Source organism: Ranitomeya variabilis, chromosome 6 (assembly GCF_051348905.1).
Source record: "Ranitomeya variabilis isolate aRanVar5 chromosome 6, aRanVar5.hap1, whole genome shotgun sequence".
NCBI lineage: Eukaryota > Metazoa > Chordata > Amphibia > Anura > Dendrobatidae > Ranitomeya > Ranitomeya variabilis.
The window spans coordinates 547,136,282-547,160,178 of NC_135237.1; the positions used below are offsets into that span (position 1 = coordinate 547,136,282).

Here is a 23,897-nt window from a genome sequence, read left to right on the forward strand (position 1 = left end):
TGAGGGAATGAAGATTTCAGACTGAAACTGCAATTTCACTACTTTAATGCCTCTACCTTGTGCCAGTCATTACACTGGCTACCCATCCAATCCAGAATCCAGTACAAAACTACTACCCTCATCCACAAAGCACTCCATGGCTCAGCACCACCCTACATCTCCTCTCTGGTCTCAGTCTACCAACCTACCCGTGCCCTCCGCTCTGCTAATGACCTCAGGTTAGCATCCTCAATAATCAGAACCTCCCACTCCCGTCTCCAAGACTTTACACGTGCGGCGCCGATTCTTTGGAATGCACTACCTAGGTTAATACAATTAATCCCCAATCCCCACAGTTTTAAGCGTGCCCTAAAAACGCATTTGTTCAGATTGGCCTACCGCCTCAACGCATTAACCTAATTATCCCTGTGTGGCCTATTAATAAAAAACAACAACATAATCACGTTCCTCCATCATGTTCTCATACACTTTATGCAGTTAATAGCCCTCTGTGTCTGTACTGCTACATACTTAGGCAGTTAACTGGTTCATGCAGCTTTACATGAACACCCGAGCCTTACACTATGGCTGGTCCAAATAACTAAAGCAATTGTTACCATCCACCTCCTGTGTCTCCCCTTTTCCTCATAGATTGTAAGCTTGCGAGCAGGGCCCTCATTCCTCCTGGTATCTGTTTTGAACTGTGATTTCTGTTATGCTGTAATGTCTGTTGTCTGTATAAGTCCCCTCTATAAGTTGTAAAGCGCTGCGGAATATGTTGGCGCTATATAAATAAAATTATTATTATTATTATTATTATTTAATGTAATTACTAAAACACATGTATAAATAATTTAAAAATGGAATTTATAGTTTATATAAAAATACATCAGCGAGAATAAATAGCATGCTACTTCCCCATGCAAATGCCACGAGACCCAAGAGACTAAGGGTACCGTCACACCGTGCAATTTTGATCGCTACGACGGCACGATTCGTGACGTTGCAGCGTCGTATGATTATCGCTCCAGCGTCGTAGACTGCGGTCACACTTTGCAATCACGGCGCTGGAGCGATGCCGAAGTCCCCGGGTAACCAGGGTAAACATCGGGTTACTAAGCGCAGGGCCGCGCTTAGTAACCCGATGTTTACCGTGGTTACCAGCGTAAAAGTAAAAAAAAACAAACCGTACATACTGACCATCTGATGTCCGTCAGGTCCCTTGCAGTCTGCTTCCCTCTCTGACTGAGCGCCGCCATACAGTGAGAGCACAGCACAGCAGTGACGTCACCGCTGTGATCTGCTCTCACTTTCCGGCCGGCAGACAGTCAGAGTGGGAAGCGGACGGCAAGGGACCTGACGGACATCAGATGGTGAGTATGTACGGTTTTTTTTTTTTTTACTTTTACGCTGGTAACCACGGTAAACATCGGGTTACTAAGCGCGGCCCTGCGCTTAGTAACCCGATGTTTACCCTGGTTACCAGCGAACGCATCGCTGGATCGCTGTCACACACAACGATCCAGCGATGACAGCGGGAGATCCAGCGACGAAAGAAAGTTTCAAACGATCTGCTACGACGTACGATTCTCAGCAGGATCCCTGATCGCTGCTACGTGTCAGACACTGCGAGATCGTAACGATATCGCTAGAACGTCACGAATCGTGCCGTCGTAGCGATCAAAATTGCACTGTGTGACGGTACCCTAATCCTTGTGTAGATCTGCGGCACCTCACATTCAAGCTTGAATTTCTGATGATTTTTCTCTGTATAAGGTCCTATAGATTCGCTCATAATAGTAGAGCCTGGTGACCTGTGGGTTATCCATATGAAGGCCACCATTGCTCTAAGATCACTTTTCGTTCGTTGCCCAGGTAATGCAAGGTCCATATTGTCCCAATTTGATGTACCGACGACTGGGACAAGCCCTGAGGAAGCGATTGATGCAGTAGAGTGGCTAGATTGGCGCCCCGGCAGTCATTGGCAAAGAAGGAATGGATAAGAGGTCATCAAGTCATTGGATGGGGCAAACAAGAAAAGCTATACCTTCTGACTATCCCATATACATGCACACTCGATTCAGCTGAGTGTGCATGAGTCCTCAATGCACAGGTCACTATGTAAAGCGTCAGGTGTAGGACAGAACATGTAAATTGCATGCGGGTGTTATGAATAAGTTTTCACACGCCCTATACTGGTGAGATCTCACGCTGTCACTGTCTGATTAATACCACAGCAGATAATGGCGCTGGCACAACAGTGAGAAGACGGGACCCCGCCACATGCCATCCACAGGGGCAGCTGCTTACTGAGCATGTATCAGCGCCCCGACTCGTGCGACTGCCTGGCTAATTGTTGTCAGGCCCGAGCGTCTGCCAGCTCGCGTCAGCTGCTCATACGAGATGGCAAAGAAACGCGGGGAAATACATTTTCATGGACCATGTGATACGTTCAGACGAGCAGATTTATTTGCTTCTGCTTTGAAATCTCAGCCTAAACACGGCAAACGCCACAGACGAGATCACATATCTATTCCTGAAAGTTGGAAATATCATCGACAATTATATAAAAAACTGAAAAAAAAATGTACAAACTGTGGTTTAAAAAGAAAGAGAACAAAGAAAGGAACGGATGCAGAGCAAAAATAAAAGAAGATTTAGATCTGTTTGCTTATTTCATTTTCTTAAGATTTGTAATATTTCACATTGCATGTTTCTTTAGTGATATATGTATATTATATACACACACACACACACGGAACGTAAAAAAATAAATATATATATATATGGAATGGATAGAAAATGTGCTGACATATGGGCTAATGAAGACAGCTGGCAGCCCCCTGGATACACAACCAGCCTATATGCCTGAGAGAGACATACAGACCTCAAATCCAGCCTATACTACTGGAAGTGACACTCCCACAAAAGAAAATCCTGGAACTTACATCAGGACGTAAACTGGTGGCCTGAAAATCAATGTCAAAGTCTTATTTTTGGAAACACGTAAAAGTATATATATATATATATATATATATATATATATATATATATATATATATATATATATATATATATATATATATATATATATATCTATATCTATATCTATCTATCTATATATATATATATATATATATATACATACATATACATATATATATATATATATATATATATATACACACAAACACACACACACACATATATATTACCGTATATATATATAACAGTGGGGAAAGTAAGTATTTGATTTACTGTTGCTTTTGCAAGTGTTCCCACCTAAAAAAATGGGGAGGTCTGCCATTATTATCGTGGGTACACTTCAACTGTGAGAGACATTCTAAAAATAAAAAACAGAAAATCACATTGTATGATTTTTAAATACTTAAATTGCATTTTTTGGCATGTGTGAAGGATATGGGGGGATTTAATGGCAGCTTACAATCCTCCTTCAGCATGTGTAGCTGTAACAAGACACCTGGCTCAGCAGGTGGTCCAGTCACACCAGCTAGTATCCAAGCTCATGCTTGGTGACTTCCTGTGAAGCCCACGCTGTGCAACTGTTTTGTCCAGTCAGATATGATTTCATAAGGAGAATATGAAATTATGGTACAACCTAGCCATATATTGGCTACATTTTCGAGATCCCTTGAACGGTACGAACATCTTCCAGGGTCTCAATCTGTTCTAGCATCCCAGGGTTGGGAGATACGCAAAGCGGCTAGTAGAAGCCAAGCAGTGAAGCGGTGTTTGGTCTCCAAGTTTAACGGGGTCCTGGCAGAACCAATAGAGCCAGAACCACCACTATGACCTTCCGTTGGGAAGTTATGATCGTTTACAGTTATAAACATCGAAGTTTTAGCGTTAAATATCCAAGGGAGAAGGATAAGGCCCCTCACTGGGGTAGATTGAAGGGACTGATCTAGGAGTTAAATACTTGTGTGCAAGGCCAAGTGCTCTCTCTCTCATCATACTTTCTGTTCACTTCTAAAGGGCGCCACGACGAGTAACACGTTGGAAGGAACAGGAACCAGCTGGCAGCCCATGCCCCCATGTGGCCCAGCACACATGGTCAAACATCAAACAGGTTATTAACATAATTCATCTGCTTATATCTTTAAGGTACCTTCACATTAAGCGACGCTGCAGCGATACAGACAACGATGCCGATCGCTGCAGCGTCGCTGTTTGGTCGCTGGAGAGCTGTCACACAGACCGCTCTCCAGCGACCAACGATGCCGAGGTCCCTGGGTAACCAGGGTAAACATCGGGTTGCTAAGCGCAGGGCCGCGCTTAGTAACCCGATGTTTACCCTGGTTACCAGCGTAAAATGTAAAAAAAAACAAACAGTACATACTTACATTCTCGTCCCCCGGCGTCCGCTTCCTGCCACTGACTGAGCGCCGGCCCTAACAGCAGAGCGGTGACGTCACCGCTGTGCTGTACTTTCACTTTCACTTTACGGCGCTCAGTCAGTGTGGGAAGCGGACGCCGGAGGATGCGAAGGTGAGCATGTACTGTTTGTTTTTTTTACATTTTACACTGGTAACCAGGGTAAACATCGGGTTACTAAGCGCGGCCCTGCGCTTAGTAACCCGATGTTTACCCTGGTTACCAGTGTAAAACATCGCTGGTATCGTTGCTTTTGGTGTCAAACACGATGATACATGCCGGTCTGACGACCAAATAAAGTTCTGAACTTTCTTCAACGACCAGCCAGCGATAACACAGTGGGATCCTGATCGCTGCTGCCTGTCACACTCAACGATATCGCTAGCCACGTCACGGATCGCTAGCGATATCGTTTAGTGTGACGGTACCTTTAGTACTTCACCTGCATTTGCATATCTGACCATAGTATATGAATAACCATTGTTTATATAGGGTATTGACCAGTGTGCATTGAGGTGATTTAATACATAATTTAACCTTGGGTTGCTCTTTTATTTTCATCCATGAATCCAAACATCCGTGTTCTCGTTTTTAACTTTCCATGCTACCGGGGCTGGTTTCTGGCCCGATATCATCCCGTTAACGGACAGGACTTACAAGGAAGTGGTGGCAGTCCTACAGGGCTAACCAGACACTGTTTCACTGGTGCTAGTGAAAGGGGCAACTCAGCCAGTCGGGGTTCAGGGCGAGAGTGGTGTCACGTCAGCGACTACGGGGACCACATCCTCTAACTCCACGTGCCTCCCTGGTCCACGTGGACGGGTGTCTGTGTAAAACTGTGCCAGGATAACCTTGCGTGTCCCCAGGGGGTGCAGAACGTCACGTTGGTGATAGAGGAGACCATACCACGTGATCCCTCTGATGTAATAGTGCTATCAGGTGGGTGGCGAGGTGCGAGTTCATCACATGATCAACTACCGACCAGCAAGATTTCTGGCTCTCACAGAACTGTTAGTTTTTCGTTAAGTAGCCTTCTACTCTGCACTCATTACCTGTATTAATTTCACCTGTTTGAAGTCGTTACCTGTATAAAAGACACCTGTCCACACACACAAAATCACACTCCAACCTCTCCATCATGGCCAAGACCAAAGAGCTGTCTAACGACACCAGGGACACAACTGTACAGCTGCAGAAGGCTAGGATGAGCTACAGGACAGGACAATAGGCTAGCAGCTTGGTGGGAAGGCAACAACTGTAGTCACAATTATTAGGAAATGGAAGAAGCACAAGATGACCGTCAATCTTCCCCAGTCTGGGGCTTCATGCAGTATCTTGCATCGTGGGGTAAGGATGATTCTGAGATAGGTCAGGAATCAGCCCAGAACAACATGGAAGGACCTGGTCAATAATGGTAAGAGAGCTGGGACCACAGTCTCAAACATTACCATTAGTAACACACTATACAGTCATGAGGTAAAATCCTGCAGTGCACACAAGTTCCCCCTGATAACACCAGCACATGTCCAAGCCTGTTTGAAGTTCAACAATGACCATCTGGATCACATGATCCAGATGAGGCATGAGAGAAGGTCATGTGGTCAGATAAGACCAAAATAGAACTTTTTGGTATTGACTCCACTGGTCATGTTTGGAGGAAGAAGGAGGAGTATAACCGCAACAACACCGTACCAACAGTGAAGCATGGTGGGGGAAACATCATACTATGGGGGTGCTTTTCTGCAAAGGGGACAAGATGACTGCACCGTATTGAAGGGAAGATGGATGGGGTCAAGTATCGCAAGATTTTGGCCAACAGCCTCCTTCTGTCTTTAAGACCATTGAAGATAGGTTGTTGCTGGGTCTTACAACATGACAATGACTCAAAACCACATAGCCAGGAAAGGAGTGACTCTGTATGAAGCATTCCAAGCTCCTGGAAGGACCGAGCCAGTCTCCAGACCTGAACCCAATAGAAAATCTTTAGAGGGAGCTGAAACTCAATGCTGTCCAGTAACAGCCCCAAAACCTGAAAGATATGGAGGAGACCTGTATGGAGGAGGGGTCCAAAATCCCTGCTGCAGTGTGTGCAAACCTGGTCAAGAACTACAGGAAACGTCTGACGTCTGTAACTGCAAACAAGGGTTTCTGTACCAAATATTAAGTTCGGTTCTTCTTTTGTATCAAATATTTATTATATGCTATAAAATGCAAATTAATAATGTAAAAATCACGCAATGTGATTGTCTGTTTTTGCTTTTTTTTTATTCAGACACTCACAGTTGAAGAAGATAAAAATTACAGACCTCTCCATTCTTTGTAGGTGGGAAAAACTGCAAAATCGGCAAAGTATCGAGTTCTTATTTCCCCCACTGTATACACAGTTTTTTTTCTATACACATATATTATTTTCTATTTATCCATACAGCTTTTAGCCTTTTTTTTACAATTTTGCTGTTGTTCATGTTTATTGAAGAGTTCCCAGCAATGGACCCCTTACCAACATTCGCTGTCCAGTGATGTTGACGGTGTGTCTGCCGATGCTCGGGTTACATTATTATTGTGGATAGAGGAAAATGTATTTTTGGACGGAAAAATGATTTTTATCTGTTTTTTTTTATCTTTTATTCTTCCATTTGGGGAGATTTATTTTGGATTGCACGCGGTTATAGCGATATCACAAAACAGCAAGACGGTCGTAATCAGCTTAATGTGAGGGGAAACTCTTCTGATAAAAAAAAGATTGTGCAATGGAAAGAATGTCGCTAACAGAGCTACTTACTGTGGCATGCGATATTGTGAGGATTCCGTTTTTCACCATACACTTTCTTCTTTGCCAAACTTTCCTCAGACTGAAAAGACAAAAACAATTCACCGTCATCTACAGAAATAACATCTACACCACAACAAGCGTAAATATAGCTTGCCAGTGTGAGCTGTCACATACAGTTGGTTTGTAGAAGGAGAACAGTGAGTGCAGCTCTGGGGTATAATACAGGATGTAACTCAGGATCAGTAATGTAATGTATGTACACAGTGACTGCACCAGCAGAATAGTGAGTGCAGCTCTGGAGTATAATACAGGATGTAACTCAGGATCAGTAATGTAATGTATGTACACAGTGACTGCACCAGCAGAATAGTGAGTGCAGCTCTGGAGTATAATACAGGATGTAACTCAGGATCAGTAATGTAATGTATGTACACAGTGACTGCACCAGCAGAATAGTGAGTGCAGCTCTGGAGTATAATACAGGATGTAACTCAGGATCACTAATGTAATGTATGTACACAGTGACTGCACCAGCAGAATAGTGAGTGCAGCTCTGGAGTATAATACAGGATGTAACTCAGGATCAGTAATGTAATGTATGTACACAGTGACTGCACCAGCAGAATAGCGAGTGCAGCTCTGTGGTATAATACAGGATGTAACTCAGGATCAGTACAGGATCAGTAATGAAATGTATGTACACAGTGACTGCACCAGCAGAATAGTGAGTGCAGCTCTGGGGTATAATACAGGATGTAACTCAGGATCAGTAATGTAATGTATGTACACAGTGACTGCACCAGCAGAATAGTGAGTGCAGCTCTGCGGTATAATACAGGATGTAACTCAGGATCAGTAATGTAATGTATGTACACAGTGACTGCACCAGCAGAATAGTGAGTGCAGCTCTGGGGTATAATACAGGATGTAGTTCAGGATCAGTAATGTAATGTATGTACACAGTGACTGCACCAGCAGAATAGTGAGTGCAGCTCTGGAGTATAATACACAATGTAACTCAGGATCAGTAATGTAATGTATGTACACAGTGACTGTACCAGCAGAATAGTGAGTGCAGCTCTGGGGTATAATACAGGATGTAACTCAGGATCAGTAATGTAATGTATGTACACAGTGACTGCACCAGCAGAATAGTGAGTGCAGCTCTGGGGTATAATACAGGATGTAACTCAGGATCAGTAATGTAATGTATGTACACAGTGACTGCTCCAGCAGAATAGTGAGTGCAGCTCTGGAGTATAATACAGGATGTAACTCAGGATCAGTAATGTAATGTATGTACACAGTGACTGCACCAGCAGAATAGTGAGTGCAGCTCTGGGGTATAATACACAATGTAACTCAGGATCAGTAATGTAATGTATGTACACAGTGACTGCACCAGCAGAATAGTGAGTGCAGCTCTGGAGTATAATACAGGATGTAACTCAGGATCAGTACAGGATCAGTAATGTAATGTATGTACACAGTGACTGCTCCAGCAGAATAGTGAGTGCAGCTCTGGGGTATAATACAGGAGGTAACTCAGGATCAGTAATGTAATGTATGTACACAGTGACTGCACCAGCAGAATAGTGAGTGCAGCTCTGGGGTATAATACACAATGTAACTCAGGATCAGTAATGTAATGTATGTACACAGTGACTGCACCAGCAGAATAGTGAGTGCAGCTCTGGAGTATAATACAGGATGTAACTCAGGATCAGTACAGGATCAGTAATGTAATGTATGTACACGGCGACTGCACCAGAAGAAAAGTGAGTGCAGCTCTGGAGTATAATACAGGATGTAACTCAGGATCAGTAATGTAATGTATGTACACAGTGACTGCACCAGCAGAATAGTGAGTGCAGCTCTGGAGTATAATACAGGATGTAACTCTGGAGGAAAGCTGAGTGCTCACAGAGGTGAGGCCGACCTCACTGAGGAGGGTTGGGCGCTGCTGAAACCCTGGGAGTCTGTGTCCAAATATGCCTCCCGGGTCATGAGCCACCTCCGTGATTATGAAGAGGCAAGTAAGACCCTGAGGAGGCTCCGGGAGGAGCTGCGCTGCACAAGGGCCAAAGCTGCAGGTGCCTCTAAACCCAGGAAGAGGCAATTACAGGCGGAGGTAAAGAGGCTGAAGCTTGAAATTAATGATCTGGAGGTAAGAAAAGCGTTTATTCAAGAAAAAAGCGGACCATTTAAAGAAAAATTGCAGAATGAAGACCGATTCAGAGAAATGGCTGATAACAGAGAGCAAAGGCAGATGGGGCTGCAGCCTGAGAGCCAGGTGGATGAGGAGGAGGATGATGACCTGCAGAATGCCCCACCTGGCAGCCTGCAAAGTCACCCGCAGGCCACTTGTGGCGAGGTCCCTGCAGGGCAGGCGACATTCACATCTCGTCGCAGTTCTGCTGGCTCTGGGGAGGACAGTAACAGCAGCCAGGGAGGGGCGCTAATGGCAGAGATCAAGCTCCTGGAGTCCCCAGTGTGCCTTCAGAACTTCCATCTTGGTGATGATTTACCAGAGGCACCTGGGGGCCAGAAGAGCTCACAGTCTGCAGGGGATGGGCCAAGTCTGTGATGCCAAGAGATGAGAGAATCTGTAGCAGAAGGGAATGGTCTACAGTGTCAAAGGCAGAGGACAGGTCCAGGAGAAGGAGGACAGAGTAGTGTCACAAATGGCACAAATACATGGAGCAGGTTCACGCTGAGGAAATGTCAGTCTGGAGGTGGTACGGTGAACGTAATGCTGCCTGCAATATCGTCAGCCATAATTGGCTTGGACGTGGGTCAGCGATGGTCCTACAGACCTCCAAATGATAGTCACAGGTACCGAGATGCCCAGAACCATCGTTAAGTTCCTGCAGCCCCAACACAACGCCAGGCCTTATGTGGCCAACATGTGTGGTCAGATCCGGAATGAAGTCGTCACTGACTGTCCTAAAAAATTCCTCAACGCCAAAATCAAATGAGAATCTCTGGGACATTACAAATCAGTGCAGCCATTCCTGCCAAGTAGCTGCTCCCTTAATTCATTGGAGCAGTTACAAATCTCAGGATCTCATTCAATCAATGCAGGAATCTAGTGCTGCAGCTCATGTTGGTAATTATCAGGGCACCATATAAACATAATAACATGATAAAAGGACACAGCACAGAGGAGACTCTTCATACTACACATCAAGGTGCTGGGGCTACTGCAGCTCCATGGTGACACACAAGGTCCATCAGATGTGGAAAGTCCTGACCTTACCCATCGCTCTTCTTTAACAGGTAGCCTTTCTTCTCACTGCCGTACTCCTTGTTCCCTTGGAGCTGGTGCATACTGTATCCTCCCTGCCTGCTCTGAGAGTCCTAGAAATAACGAAAAAACAATTATACACGGAACACAAAATATCAACAGGACCAAGATATTCCAAAGAGATGAGGATTAACACTACTACGAGACAATTATCTCATCTACATGTAGCTTTATTATAGTAGTTATATTCTTGTACATAGGAGCAGTATTATAGTAGTTATATTCTTGTACATATTCGCAGTATTATAGTAGTTATATTCTTGTACATATTCGCAGTATTATAGTAGTTATATTCTTGTACATAGGGGGCAGTATTATAGTAGTTATATTCATGTACATAGGAGCAGTATTATAGTAGTTATATTCTTGTACATAGGAGCAGTATTATAGTAGTTATATTCTTGTACATAGGGGCAGTATTATGGTAGTTATATTCTTGTACATAGGAGCAGTATTATAGTAGTTATATTCTTGTACATAGGGGCAGTATTATAGTAGTTATATTCTTGTACATAGGAGCAGTATTATAGTAGTTATATTCCTGTACATAGGAGCAGTATTATAGTAGTTATATTCTTGTACATAGGGGCAGTATTATAGTAGTTATATTCTTGTACATAGGGGCAGTATTATAGTAGTTATATTCTTGTACATAGGAGCAGTATTATAGTAGTTATATTCTTGTACATAGGGGCAGTATTATAGTAGTTATATTCTTGTACATAGGGGCAGTATTATAGTAGTTATATTCTTGTACATAGGGGCAGTATTATAGTAGTTATATTCTTGTACATAGGAGCAGTATTATAGTAGTTATATTCTTGTACATAGGCGCAGTATTATAGTAGTTATATTCTTGTACATAGGGGCAGTATTATAGTAGTTATATTCATGTACATAGGAGCAGTATTATAGTAGCTATATTCTTGTACATAGGGGCAGTATTATAGTAGTTATATTCTTGTACATAGGGGACAGTATTATAGTAGTTGTATTCTTGTACATAGGAGCAGTATTATAGTAGTTATATTCTTGTACATAGGGGCAGTATTATAGTAGTTATATTATTGTACATAGGGGCGGTACTAAAGTAGTTATATTCTTGTACATAGGAGCAGTATTATAGTAGTTATATTATTGTACATAGGAGCAGTATTATAGTAGTTATATTCCTGTACATAGGGGCAGTATTATAGTAGTTATATTCTTGTACATAGGGGCAGTATTATAGTAGTTATATTATTGTACATAGGGGCGGTACTAAAGTAGTTATATTCTTGTACATAGGAGCAGTATTATAGTAGTTATATTCTTGTAGTTATATTATAGTAGTATTATAGTAGTTATATTATTGTACATAGGAGCAGTATTATAGTAGTTATATTCTTGTACATAGGGGCAGTATTATAGTAGTTATATTATTGTACATAGGAGCAGTATTATAGTAGTTATATTCTTGTACATAGGGGCAGTATTATAGTAGTTATATTCTTGTACATAGGAGCAGTATTATAGTCGTTATATTCATGTACATAGGAGCAGTATTATAGTAGTTATATTCTTGTACATAGTGAGCAGTATTATAGTAGTTATATTCTTGTACATAGGGGGCAGTATTATAGTAGTTATATTCATGTACATAGGAGCAGTATTATAGTACCGTAGTTATATTCTTGTACATAGTGAGCAGTATTATAGTAGTTATATTCTTGTACATAGGGGGCAGTATTATAGTAGTTATATTCTTGTACATAGGAGCAGTATTATAGTAGTTATATTCTTGTACATAGGAGCAGTATTATAGTAGTTATATTCTTGTACATAGGAGCAGTATTATAGTAGTTATATTCTTGTACATAGGAGCAGTATTATAGTAGTTATATTCTTGTACATAGGAGCAGTATTATAGTAGTTATATTCTTGTACATAGGGGCAGTATTATAGTAGTTATATTCTTGTACATAGTGAGCAGTATTATAGTAGTTATATTCTTGTACATAGGGGGCAGTATTATAGTAGTTATATTCTTGTACATAGGGGCAGTATTATAGTAGTTATATTCTTGTACATAGGAGCAGTATTATAGTAGTTATATTCTTGTACATAGGAGCAGTATTATAGTAGTTATATTCTTGTACATAGGAGCAGTATTATAGTAGTTATATTCTTGTACATAGTGAGCAGTATTATAGTAGTTATATTCTTGTACATAGGGGGCAGTATTATAGTAGTTATATTCTTGTACAGAGGGGCAGTATTATAGTAGTTATATTCTTGTACATAGGAGCAGTATTATAGTAGTTATATTCTTGTACATAGGGGCAGTATTATAGTAGTTATATTCTTGTACATAGTGAGCAGTATTATAGTAGTTATATTCTTGTACATAGGGGGCAGTATTATAGTAGTTATATTCTTGTACATAGGAGCAGTATTATAGTAGTTATATTCTTGTACATAGGAGCAGTATTATAGTCGTTATATTCATGTACATAGGAGCAGTATTATAGTAGCTATATTCTTGTACATAGGAGCAGTATTATAGTAGTTATATTCTTGTACATAGGAGCAGTATTATAGTAGTTATATTCTTGTACATAGGGGCAGTATTATAGTAGTTATATTCTTGTACATAGGGGCAGTATTATAGTAGTTATATTCTTGTACATAGGGGCAGTATTATAGTAGTTATATTCTTGTACATAGGAGCAGTATTATAGTAGTTATATTCTTGTACATAGGGGCAGTATTATAGTAGTTATATTCTTGTACATAGGAGCAGTATTATAGTAGTTATATTCTTGTACATAGGGGCAGTATTATAGTAGTTATATTCTTGTACATAGGGGCAGTATTATAGTAGTTATATTCTTGTACATAGGAGCAGTATTATAGTAGTTATATTCGTGTACATAGGGGCAGTATTATAGTAGTTATATTCTTGTACATAGGAGCAGTATTATAGTAGTTATATTCTTGTACATAGGGGCAGTATTATAGTAGTTATATTCTTGTACATAGGGGCAGTATTATAGTAGTTATATTCTTGTACATAGGAGCAGTATTATAGTAGTTATATTCGTGTACATAGGGGGCAATATTACATTCGTTATAAAATCCCTGTGAGCTGTTGTGGTGCTTTGTGGTCATTCACATTAATAAAAAAATGGAGACGATAGAGAGTGATTATGGAGGAATGGACTGACATTGAAGTCAGACCGACAAAAGACAAAACTTACTCTCCTAGACTTCGGTCATGTAAGCAAATTGAAAGACAAGGAGGAAAAAAGCAAAACACTAATTAAAGATCAGAATGAAGTAAATCAACATCACCCTTTGTCACTACTACAGAAATTGTGGAAATAATATTGAGCTTACCACAATCATTCATTTCAAAGAAAGCTTATTCATATGATGTGACACTCTGTAATATATATTTAAACTTGGCAGGGGCCGACATGATGCACCATACATGACTTATCTTAAACTGATCCTGAGTTACATCCAGAGCTGCACTCACTATTCTGCTGATGCAGTCACTGTGTACATACATTACATTACTGATCCTGAGTTACATCCTGTATTATACCCCAGAGCTGCACTCACTATTCTGCTGGTGCAGTCACTGTGTACATACCTTACATTATTGATCCTGAGATACATTCTGTATTATACCCCAGAGCTGCACTCACTATTCTGCTGGTGCAGTCACTGTGTACATACCTTACATTATTGATCCTGAGATACATTCTGTATTATACCCCAGAGCTGCACTCACTGTTCTGCTGGTGCAGTCACTGTGTACATACATTACTGATCCTGAGTTACATCCTGTATTATACCCCAGAGCTGCGCTCACTATTCTGCTGGTGCAGTCACTGTGTACATACATTACATTACTGATCCTGAGTTATATCCTGTATTATACCCCAGTGCTGCACTCACTATTCTGCTGGTGCAGTCACTGTGTACATACATTACATTACTGATCCTGAGTTACATCCTGTATTATACCCCAGAGCTGCACTCACTATTCTGCTGGTGCAGTCACTGTGTACATACCTTACATTATTGATCCTGAGATACATTCTGTATTATACCCCAGAGCTGCACTCACTGTTCTGCTGGTGCAGTCACTGTGTACATACATTACTGATCCTGAGTTACATCCTGTATTATACCCCAGAGCTGCGCTCACTATTCTGCTGGTGCAGTCACTGAGTACATACATTACATTACTGATCCTGAGTTACATCCTGTATTATACTCCAGAGCTGCACTCACTATTCTGCTGGTGCAGTCATTGTGTACATACATTACATTACTGATCCTGAGTTATATCCTGTATTATACCCCAGTGCTGCACTCACTATTCTGCTGGTGCAGTCACTGTGTACATACATTACATTACTGATCCTGAGTTACATCCTGTATTATACCCCAGAGCTGCACTCACTATTCTGCTGGTGCAGTCACTGTGTACATACCTTACATTATTGATCCTGAGATACATTCTGTATTATACCCCAGAGCTGCACTCACTGTTCTGCTGGTGCAGTCACTGTGTACATACATTACTGATCCTGAGTTACATCCTGTATTATACCCCAGAGCTGCGCTCACTATTCTGCTGGTGCAGTCACTGTGTACATACATTACATTACTGATCCTGAGTTATATCCTGTATTATACCCCAGTGCTGCACTCACTATTCTGCTGGTGCAGTCACTGTGTACATACATTACATTACTGATCCTGAGTTACATCCTGTGTTATACCCCAGAGCTGCACTCACTATTCTGCTGGTGCAATCACTGTGTACGTACATTACATTACTGACCCTGAGTTACATCCTGTATTATACCCCAGAGCTGCACTCACTATTCTGCTGGTGCAGTCACTGTGTACATACATTACATTACTGATCCTGAGTTACATCCTGTATTATACCCCAGAGCTGCACTCACTATTCTGCTGGTGCAGTCACTGTGTACATACATTACATTACTGATCCTGAGTTACATCCTGTATTATACCCCAGAGCTGCACTCACTATTCTGCTGGTGCAGTCACTGTGTACATACCTTACATTATTGATCCTGAGATACATTCTGTATTATACCCCAGAGCTGCACTCACTGTTCTGCTGGTGCAGTCACTGTGTACATACATTACTGATCCTGAGTTACATCCTGTATTATACCCCAGAGCTGTGCTCACTATTCTGCTGGTGCAGTCACTGTGTACATACATTACATTACTGATCCTGAGTTATATCCTGTATTATACCCCAGTGCTGCACTCACTATTCTGCTGGTGCAGTCACTGTGTACATACATTACATTACTGATCCTGAGTTACATCCTGTGTTATACCCCAGAGCTGCACTCACTATTCTGCTGGTGCAATCACTGTGTACGTACATTACATTACTGACCCTGAGTTACATCCTGTATTATACCCCAGAGCTGCACTCACTATTCTGCTGGTGCAGTCACTGTGTACATACATTACATTACTGATCCTGAGTTACATCCTGTATTATACCCCAGAGCTGCACTCACTATTCTGCTGGTGCAGTCACTGTGTACATACATTACATTACTGATCCTGAGTTACATCCTGTATTATACCCCAGAGCTGCACTCACTATTCTGCTGGTGCAGTCACTGTGTACATACCTTACATTATAGATCCTGAGATACATTCTGTATTATACCCCAGAGCTGCACTCACTGTTCTGCTGGTGCAGTCACTGTGTACATACATTACTGATCCTGAGTTACATCCTGTATTATACCCCAGAGCTGCGCTCACTATTCTGCTGGTGCAGTCACTGTGTACATACATTACATTACTGATCCTGAGTTATATCCTGTATTATACCCCAGTGCTGCACTCACTATTCTGCTGGTGCAGTCACTGTGTACATACATTACATTACTGATCCTGAGTTACATCCTGTGTTATACCCCAGAGCTGCACTCACTATTCTGCTGGTGCAATCACTGTGTATGTACATTACATTACTGACCCTGAGTTACATCCTGTATTATACCCCAGAGCTGCACTCACTATTCTGCTGGTGCAGTCACTGTGTACATACATTACATTACTGATCCTGAGTTACATCCTGTATTATACCCCAGAGCTGCACTCACTATTCTGCTGGTGCAGTCACTGTGTACATACATTACATTACTGATCCTGAGTTACATCCTGTATTATACCCCAGAGCTGCACTCACTATTCTGCTGGTGCAGTCACTGTGTACATACCTTACATTATTGATCCTGAGATACATTCTGTATTATACCCCAGAGCTGCACTCACTGTTCTGCTGGTGCAGTCACTGTGTACATACATTACTGATCCTGAGTTACATCCTGTATTATACCCCAGAGCTGCGCTCACTATTCTGCTGGTGCAGTCACTGTGTACATACATTACATTACTGATCCTGAGTTATATCCTGTATTATACCCCAGTGCTGCACTCACTATTCTGCTGGTGCAGTCACTGTGTACATACATTACATTACTGATCCTGAGTTACATCCTGTGTTATACCCCAGAGCTGCACTCACTATTCTGCTGGTGCAATCACTGTGTACGTACATTACATTACTGACCCTGAGTTACATCCTGTATTATACCCCAGAGCTGCACTCACTATTCTGCTGGTGCAGTCACTGTGTACATACATTACATTACTGATCCTGAGTTACATCCTGTATTATACCCCAGAGCTGCACTCACTATTCTGCTGGTGCAGTCACTGTGTACATACATTACATTACTGATCCTGAGTTACATCCTGTATTATACCCCAGAGCTGCACTCACTATTCTGCTGGTGCAGTCACTGTGTACATACCTTACATTATAGATCCTGAGATACATTCTGTATTATACCCCAGAGCTGCACTCACTGTTCTGCTGGTGCAGTCACTGTGTACATACATTACTGATCCTGAGTTACATCCTGTATTATACCCCAGAGCTGCGCTCACTATTCTGCTGGTGCAGTCACTGTGTACATACATTACATTACTGATCCTGAGTTATATCCTGTATTATACCCCAGTGCTGCACTCACTATTCTGCTGGTGCAGTCACTGTGTACATACATTACATTACTGATCCTGAGTTACATCCTGTGTTATACCCCAGAGCTGCACTCACTATTCTGCTGGTGCAATCACTGTGTATGTACATTACATTACTGACCCTGAGTTACATCCTGTATTATACCCCAGAGCTGCACTCACTATTCTGCTGGTGCAGTCACTGTGTACATACATTACATTACTGATCCTGAGTTACATCCTGTATTATACCCCAGAGCTGCACTCACTATTCTGCTGGTGCAGTCACTGTGTACATACATTACATTACTGATCCTGAGTTACATCCTGTATTATACCCCAGAGCTGCACTCACTATTCTGCTGGTGCAGTCACTGTGTACATACCTTACATTATTGATCCTGAGATACATTCTGTATTATACCCCAGAGCTGCACTCACTGTTCTGCTGGTGCAGTCACTGTGTACATACATTACTGATCCTGAGTTACATCCTGTATTATACCCCAGAGCTGCGCTCACTATTCTGCTGGTGCAGTCACTGTGTACATACATTACATTACTGATCCTGAGTTATATCCTGTATTATACCCCAGTGCTGCACTCACTATTCTGCTGGTGCAGTCACTGTGTACATACATTACATTACTGATCCTGAGTTACATCCTGTGTTATACCCCAGAGCTGCACTCACTATTCTGCTGGTGCAATCACTGTGTACGTACATTACATTACTGACCCTGAGTTACATCCTGTATTATACCCCAGAGCTGCACTCACTATTCTGCTGGTGCAGTCACTGTGTACATACATTACATTACTGATCCTGAGTTACATCCTGTATTATACCCCAGAGCTGCACTCACTATTCTGCTGGTGCAGTCACTGTGTACATACATTACATTACTGATCCTGAGTTACATCCTGTATTATACCCCAGAGCTGCACTCACTATTCTGCTGGTGCAGTCACTGTGTACATACCTTACATTATTGATCCTGAGATACATTCTGTATTATACCCCAGAGCTGCACTCACTGTTCTGCTGGTGCAGTCACTGTGTACATACATTACATTACTGATCCTGAGTTACATCCTGTATTATACCCCAGAGCTGCACTCACTATTCTGCTGGTGAAGTCACTGTGTACATACATTACTGATCCTGAGTTACATCCTGTATTATACCCCAGAGCTGCGCTCACTATTCTGCTGGTGCAGTCACTGTGTACATACATTACTGACCCTGAGTTATATCCTGTATTATACCCCAGTGCTGCACTCACTATTCTGCTGGTGCAGTCACTGTGTACATACATTACATTACTGATCCTGAGTTATATCCTGTATTATACCCCAGTGCTGCACTCACTATTCTGCTGGTGCAGTCACTGTGTACATACATTACATTACTGATCCTGAGTTACATCCTGTATTATACCCCAGAGCTGCACTCACTATTCTGCTGGTGCAGTCACTGTGTACATACATTACATTACTGATCCTGAGTTACATCCTGTGTTATACCCCAGAGCTGCACTCACTATTCTGCTGGTGCAATCACTGTGTACGTACATTACATTACTGACCCTGAGTTACATCCTGTATTATACTCCAGAGCTGCACTCACTATATTGCTGTCAGTGAGATGTTCTCACCCTGTTTCCATACAACACTAACCTGATTTAAGTACATCCCCTCCCAAAAGGCAAATCAGCAGAAGCTCCATGCAATGAACCAGAACGAAACAGTCAGGGAACGTGTTGCTGGACGCCGGTAACAGCTGAGCTCTTACAAAGCTGTAGGTTTTTAGTGTTTGCTACATTACTTTTCACTTCCTAAAGGAATCCAGTATAGTCAGTTCTATCAAGACACTGAACAAGCAGGGCTTGCTGGGAGATCTCGGCTCTGCAGCCTACAAAATTATGAATGCAACTCTTAAGTATGAAAACAATGGGGGAGAAACTACTTAGGTCTGAAAGGGGTTTCAACCCCCTTTCAGAAAATGTTTTTGCTATAAGATCCTTTAATAGTATAAAAAAAAGAGAAATGTGCTTTATTCGGGTCCAGCAAAAAATCTCAACTGCTGCTCCCAGAGTCTGTTATTGTGCGCAGCACTACAGACTATAATGGAGCTCAGCCCGAGTTGTTGGCACGAGCTGCTGAGCTCAGTTACGGGACACCGTCGGTACAAACAGAAACCGACCCCGGGAGCTGCAGAAGTGATACAACCACACTGGACTTGGGGAGGGTGGGATAAGAATTTTTTTTTTTTTTTACTACTACTACTAACAGAGCTAATAATAAAAACTGTTGTGGAACGGGACAACCCCTTTAAGCCGGCTTTGGCTGCCTGCAGCGTCCATGTTAGTCAGTGCCGCAGCAATGTTACGCTGCCTTATGGAGGCCATGGTTTGCAGCCAGACATCATTGTCACCCTGAACACATCGCGTCCCGATCTCCGGCACCGCTGACGTGTCTCACGCAGCAGATACAAAGCCTCTACAAGACTCTTACAAGAGCGGAGAGACACACAGAAGAACGTGAAGGATATTACACGGCTGCCTCCTGCCAGGATTCAGGAACAACAAGTCCCAGACTTATTACAAAATAACAGTGCCGTGCGGAGGTATAGATTCTGCCGGCTGCCTTTTTCCCAGCGTGACAGCATTATGGAGCGGTACGTAATATGTAAAGTAACCCTGCAATTTCCGAGACGTTCTGTCAGATCCTTCTAGTGGGAGGGAAACCAAAAGTGACACAACAGTCCCTCCTTCCCACATGGGTCCCTACACAATGAAATTCATTAATCAGACAAGCCCAAACATCTGACACCTCACAACCCTAGTGCGGGCATAAGTACCCCATAATAATATCCCTTAAAGGAAATATATCCTTCATTATTGCCCAGTTTTCTGCTTTGCAGGCTCTAATGTTCAGTTGTCACAGAGCTAGTGCATGGAGATGAGATACTATGACATTTCCCATACACAGAGATGAGGGATTTCTACTCTTCTGTCGCTATGCAGATGTTCTTCAAAAGCATGAAGGACATTATACAGCGCTACTGAGTGGTGTAGTTGTGAATCCGGAACAAGGGAGAGATAAAACACTTACTAGAAAGCATCATAATGGAGGACATTATAGAACAGTTCTGAGCAGTGTAACTGTTAATACAGTGCTGGGTTTAGATAAAACACTTGCTAGAAAGCAGCGGCATGGAGGACATTATAGAATGGTTCTAAGCAGTATAACTGTGAATCCAGGGCTGGCATAAAACACTTGCTAGAAAGCAGCAGCATGGAGGACATTATAAAACAGTTCTGAGCAGTGTAACAGTGAATCCAGTTCTGGGATAAGATTAAACACTAGCTAGAAAGCAGCAGCATGGAGGACATTATAGAAAGGTTCTGAGCAGTATAACTGTGAATCCAGTTCTAGGATAAAACACTTGCTAGAACGCAGCAGCATGGAGGACATTATAGAACAGTTCTGAGCAGTGTAACTGTGAATCCAGGACTGGGATAAAACTCTTGCTAGAAAGCAGCAGCATGGAGAACATTATTGAACACTTCTGTACAGTGTAACTGTGAATCCAGTTCTGGGATAAAACACTTGCTAGAAAGCAGCAGCATGGAGGACATTATAGAAAACTTCTGAGCTGGGCAGTTGTAAATCCAGCACTGGGGTGACATAAACACTTAAAAGAAAGTACTGCTACACAGTTAGTAGTACTAACTGTGTGTGTCTGGGGAATTCGGGAGAGTTAGCTATCTAAGGTGTGTGGGCACCTCGGGGCTCAATGATCTCTAAGGAACAGGAGCAGAAAAGTGTTCAGTGAGCTCTTTATTGCTAGTTTGCCTGTGGAGTCTTCATTTTCTCTGACTCTTCTATTTTTGCAGTCTGTCCTCCGCGCCATCTTGCTACTTTTTGTCTTTATCATGGATGGGCCCTCTGTGCAGCACATAACTACAGGTGACCTCGGCCATTATCAGTATTGACAGGTTGGTCACTGATACAGGAAACCATTGACAGCAGAGAATGATTACGAAAGGAGGATGAGGGCGGTTGCGCTTCATCTCAGTGTCACGAGGATGAAATAAGTTCTGCACGTGGAGTTTCCCTTTAATTGTTGCATTTACCAAACATCTACGCTATAACCGCTGACCTCTAGTCTTACTTTCAGCCCGCATTTCTGGTTTTTGATGTCTGCCATGACACAGACAACCCGCTTTTATGCCTGTCACATTTTTCCCACAGAGAAACAGGAATTTCCTGATGTTTCACTTTCTATGAGAAATCCCAGAGCGATAAGAAATATCTGTAAATTCTGAAATAAGACAGATGCTGGATCGCAGGGAACTGGTCTCACATATACACCAACTACAACAACCAACAGGCTCTGACAGTTTTGTAGCAGGGCAGAGTTGTAGTTTCTCAACTGGTGGAGAACCGCAGCCTGCAGTACACCAGGAAAATCCAGTAATACCAAATATATATACAATTACACATACAATACTGTGCAAGAGATTTGGGCAGGTGGGAAAAAATGCAACAAGAAAGAAGGTAGTTATACTGAATCAGCAAGGAGTCTCCCAGGGAAAGATTTCACAGCAGACTGGGATTTCCAGATGTGCTATTCAAGCTGTTTAGAAGAAGCACCAAAAATTGGCAACGTTGAAAACCATAGATGCAGTGGTTGGCCAAGAAGACTTAGTGCAGCAGATGAAAGATACATCCTGATTACTTCCCTTCAAACTCAGAAGATGTTCAGCAGTGCCATCAACTCAGAACTGGCAGCACCCACTGGGACACAGCTACACTCATCTACCGGTTGGAGAAATCTGTCCTGAAGTGGTCTTCAAGACAAAATTGCTGCCAAAAGTAATATCTTCAACATGGAAAAGAGAACAAAGGACATAACCTTGTAAGAAAACATAGGAAACGGGGTGCAGAAAAATGAGTTTGTTCAACGAATGGCTGGAGAGCGGCACAATAATGAGGGTCTGCAGGAACAGTGAAGCTCGGTGGAGGGTCCTGCAAGTTTGCAACTGTATTTTAGCAAATGGAGTTCGGGATTTAATCAGGATTAATGGTGTCCTCAATGCTGAGAAACAAAAGGCAGATACTGTTTTTGACGATACAGCATTTCTTCTTAATTATGCAGACGTAGTTTCCGTGGTCCAGAATCATAGACTATTGTCTGAATTATTGACTCTTCCTGTAGGTTGAACTAATATTTGTAAATTGATGAATGGTTGTTATTTACTTCTTATATCAGCTCCTACAGTTTATGCAGCTGCATGATTTGTGGCTGCTAGAGCCTGAATACATTTGGGGATTCCCTAACAAACAGGCAATTCCTGCATGTGTTCAGGTTGTCTAACAGCCGCAAATCATGCAGCTGCGGGGACACAAACATTATCTACGAGCACGCCGAAGATACTAGAACACCCGAGAATGCTCGGAAAACTCAAATAACGAGCACACTCGCTCATCACTATTGCTAATATTTAGATTACACATTATACCAAGCTATGCTGTTTGTTGACTTGCAAACATTGAAGGATAAACTATAAATACTCAAACAATAAAGATTAACCTCGTCACCCCCTCCTCTTGACCTGTGAATGATGGCTTGAAGGACAGTTGTGAACTATATAAGAAGACTTTGCCTCTGTTCCAAGTGACTCTACAGGATGCCAGCTTAGGGGACCACGATCCCAGCTGGAAGAAAACAAATCAGCTCCATTGACCATCGCTGAACCCTCAGAGACATCTTCAGGTATCCAGTTTGCGACAATCAGGTCACCTGGTCACATACCTGACCTCTCGGTTAGCTTAAAAAAAGCCTAAGCTTTTCGATACCTCCTCTCTGTGCGTGCCACAGGTGGGAGTAGTCGGCCCTGGAAGCTCTGAAGTCACAATTGCCCTTATCCCAGCGAGTCAGCAGAAGGATGAGACTCTGGAATTTTACACCATTTTGGGTATTTTGCTGGGGCTGTTCTATGTGTTATTTGTCTGTTTTGTGGTTCAATAAAGTATTGCAACACTGTTTTACCCTCACCTTGTGTTGTCTGAGTAATATTATGCCCACGGTAAAAGGAGAGTGGGCATTCAGAGGGATGATCCCTGGTCCATGCGGTTAAGGGCTAGCGAATTAGAGCACCCGCTGACCCCGTGTCTCCACACTTGATGGCAGATGTTGACTGGCTGGGCTAGCAGACGGGACCCAGGAATTCGGCCCCGGCCTTGGGGATAATGTTTGGTAACATGTGCAAGGTGCTTGCATATATAACAGCACCATGGGTTGGGCAAATCATGGGAACTGTTGGTAACCATTTGTCCTAGTGAGTT

At 42.3% G+C, this 23,897-nt stretch overlaps 1 protein-coding gene across 3 annotated transcripts in view; it reads right to left on the minus strand.

The window, feature by feature from the left end:
- ASAP1 (ArfGAP with SH3 domain, ankyrin repeat and PH domain 1) overlaps positions 1-23,897 on the minus strand; it is a 220,630-nt gene that overhangs the window by 37,674 nt on the left and 159,059 nt on the right. For all 3 annotated transcript variants that reach the window (XM_077271238.1, XM_077271236.1, XM_077271237.1), the window contains 2 exons: positions 10,407-10,507; positions 7,157-7,226 (listed from right to left, as the gene is read on the minus strand). In XM_077271238.1, coding sequence (XP_077127353.1) covers positions 7,157-7,226; positions 10,407-10,507 — 171 coding nt within the window. The remainder of the gene's footprint in view (positions 1-7,156; positions 7,227-10,406; positions 10,508-23,897) is intronic.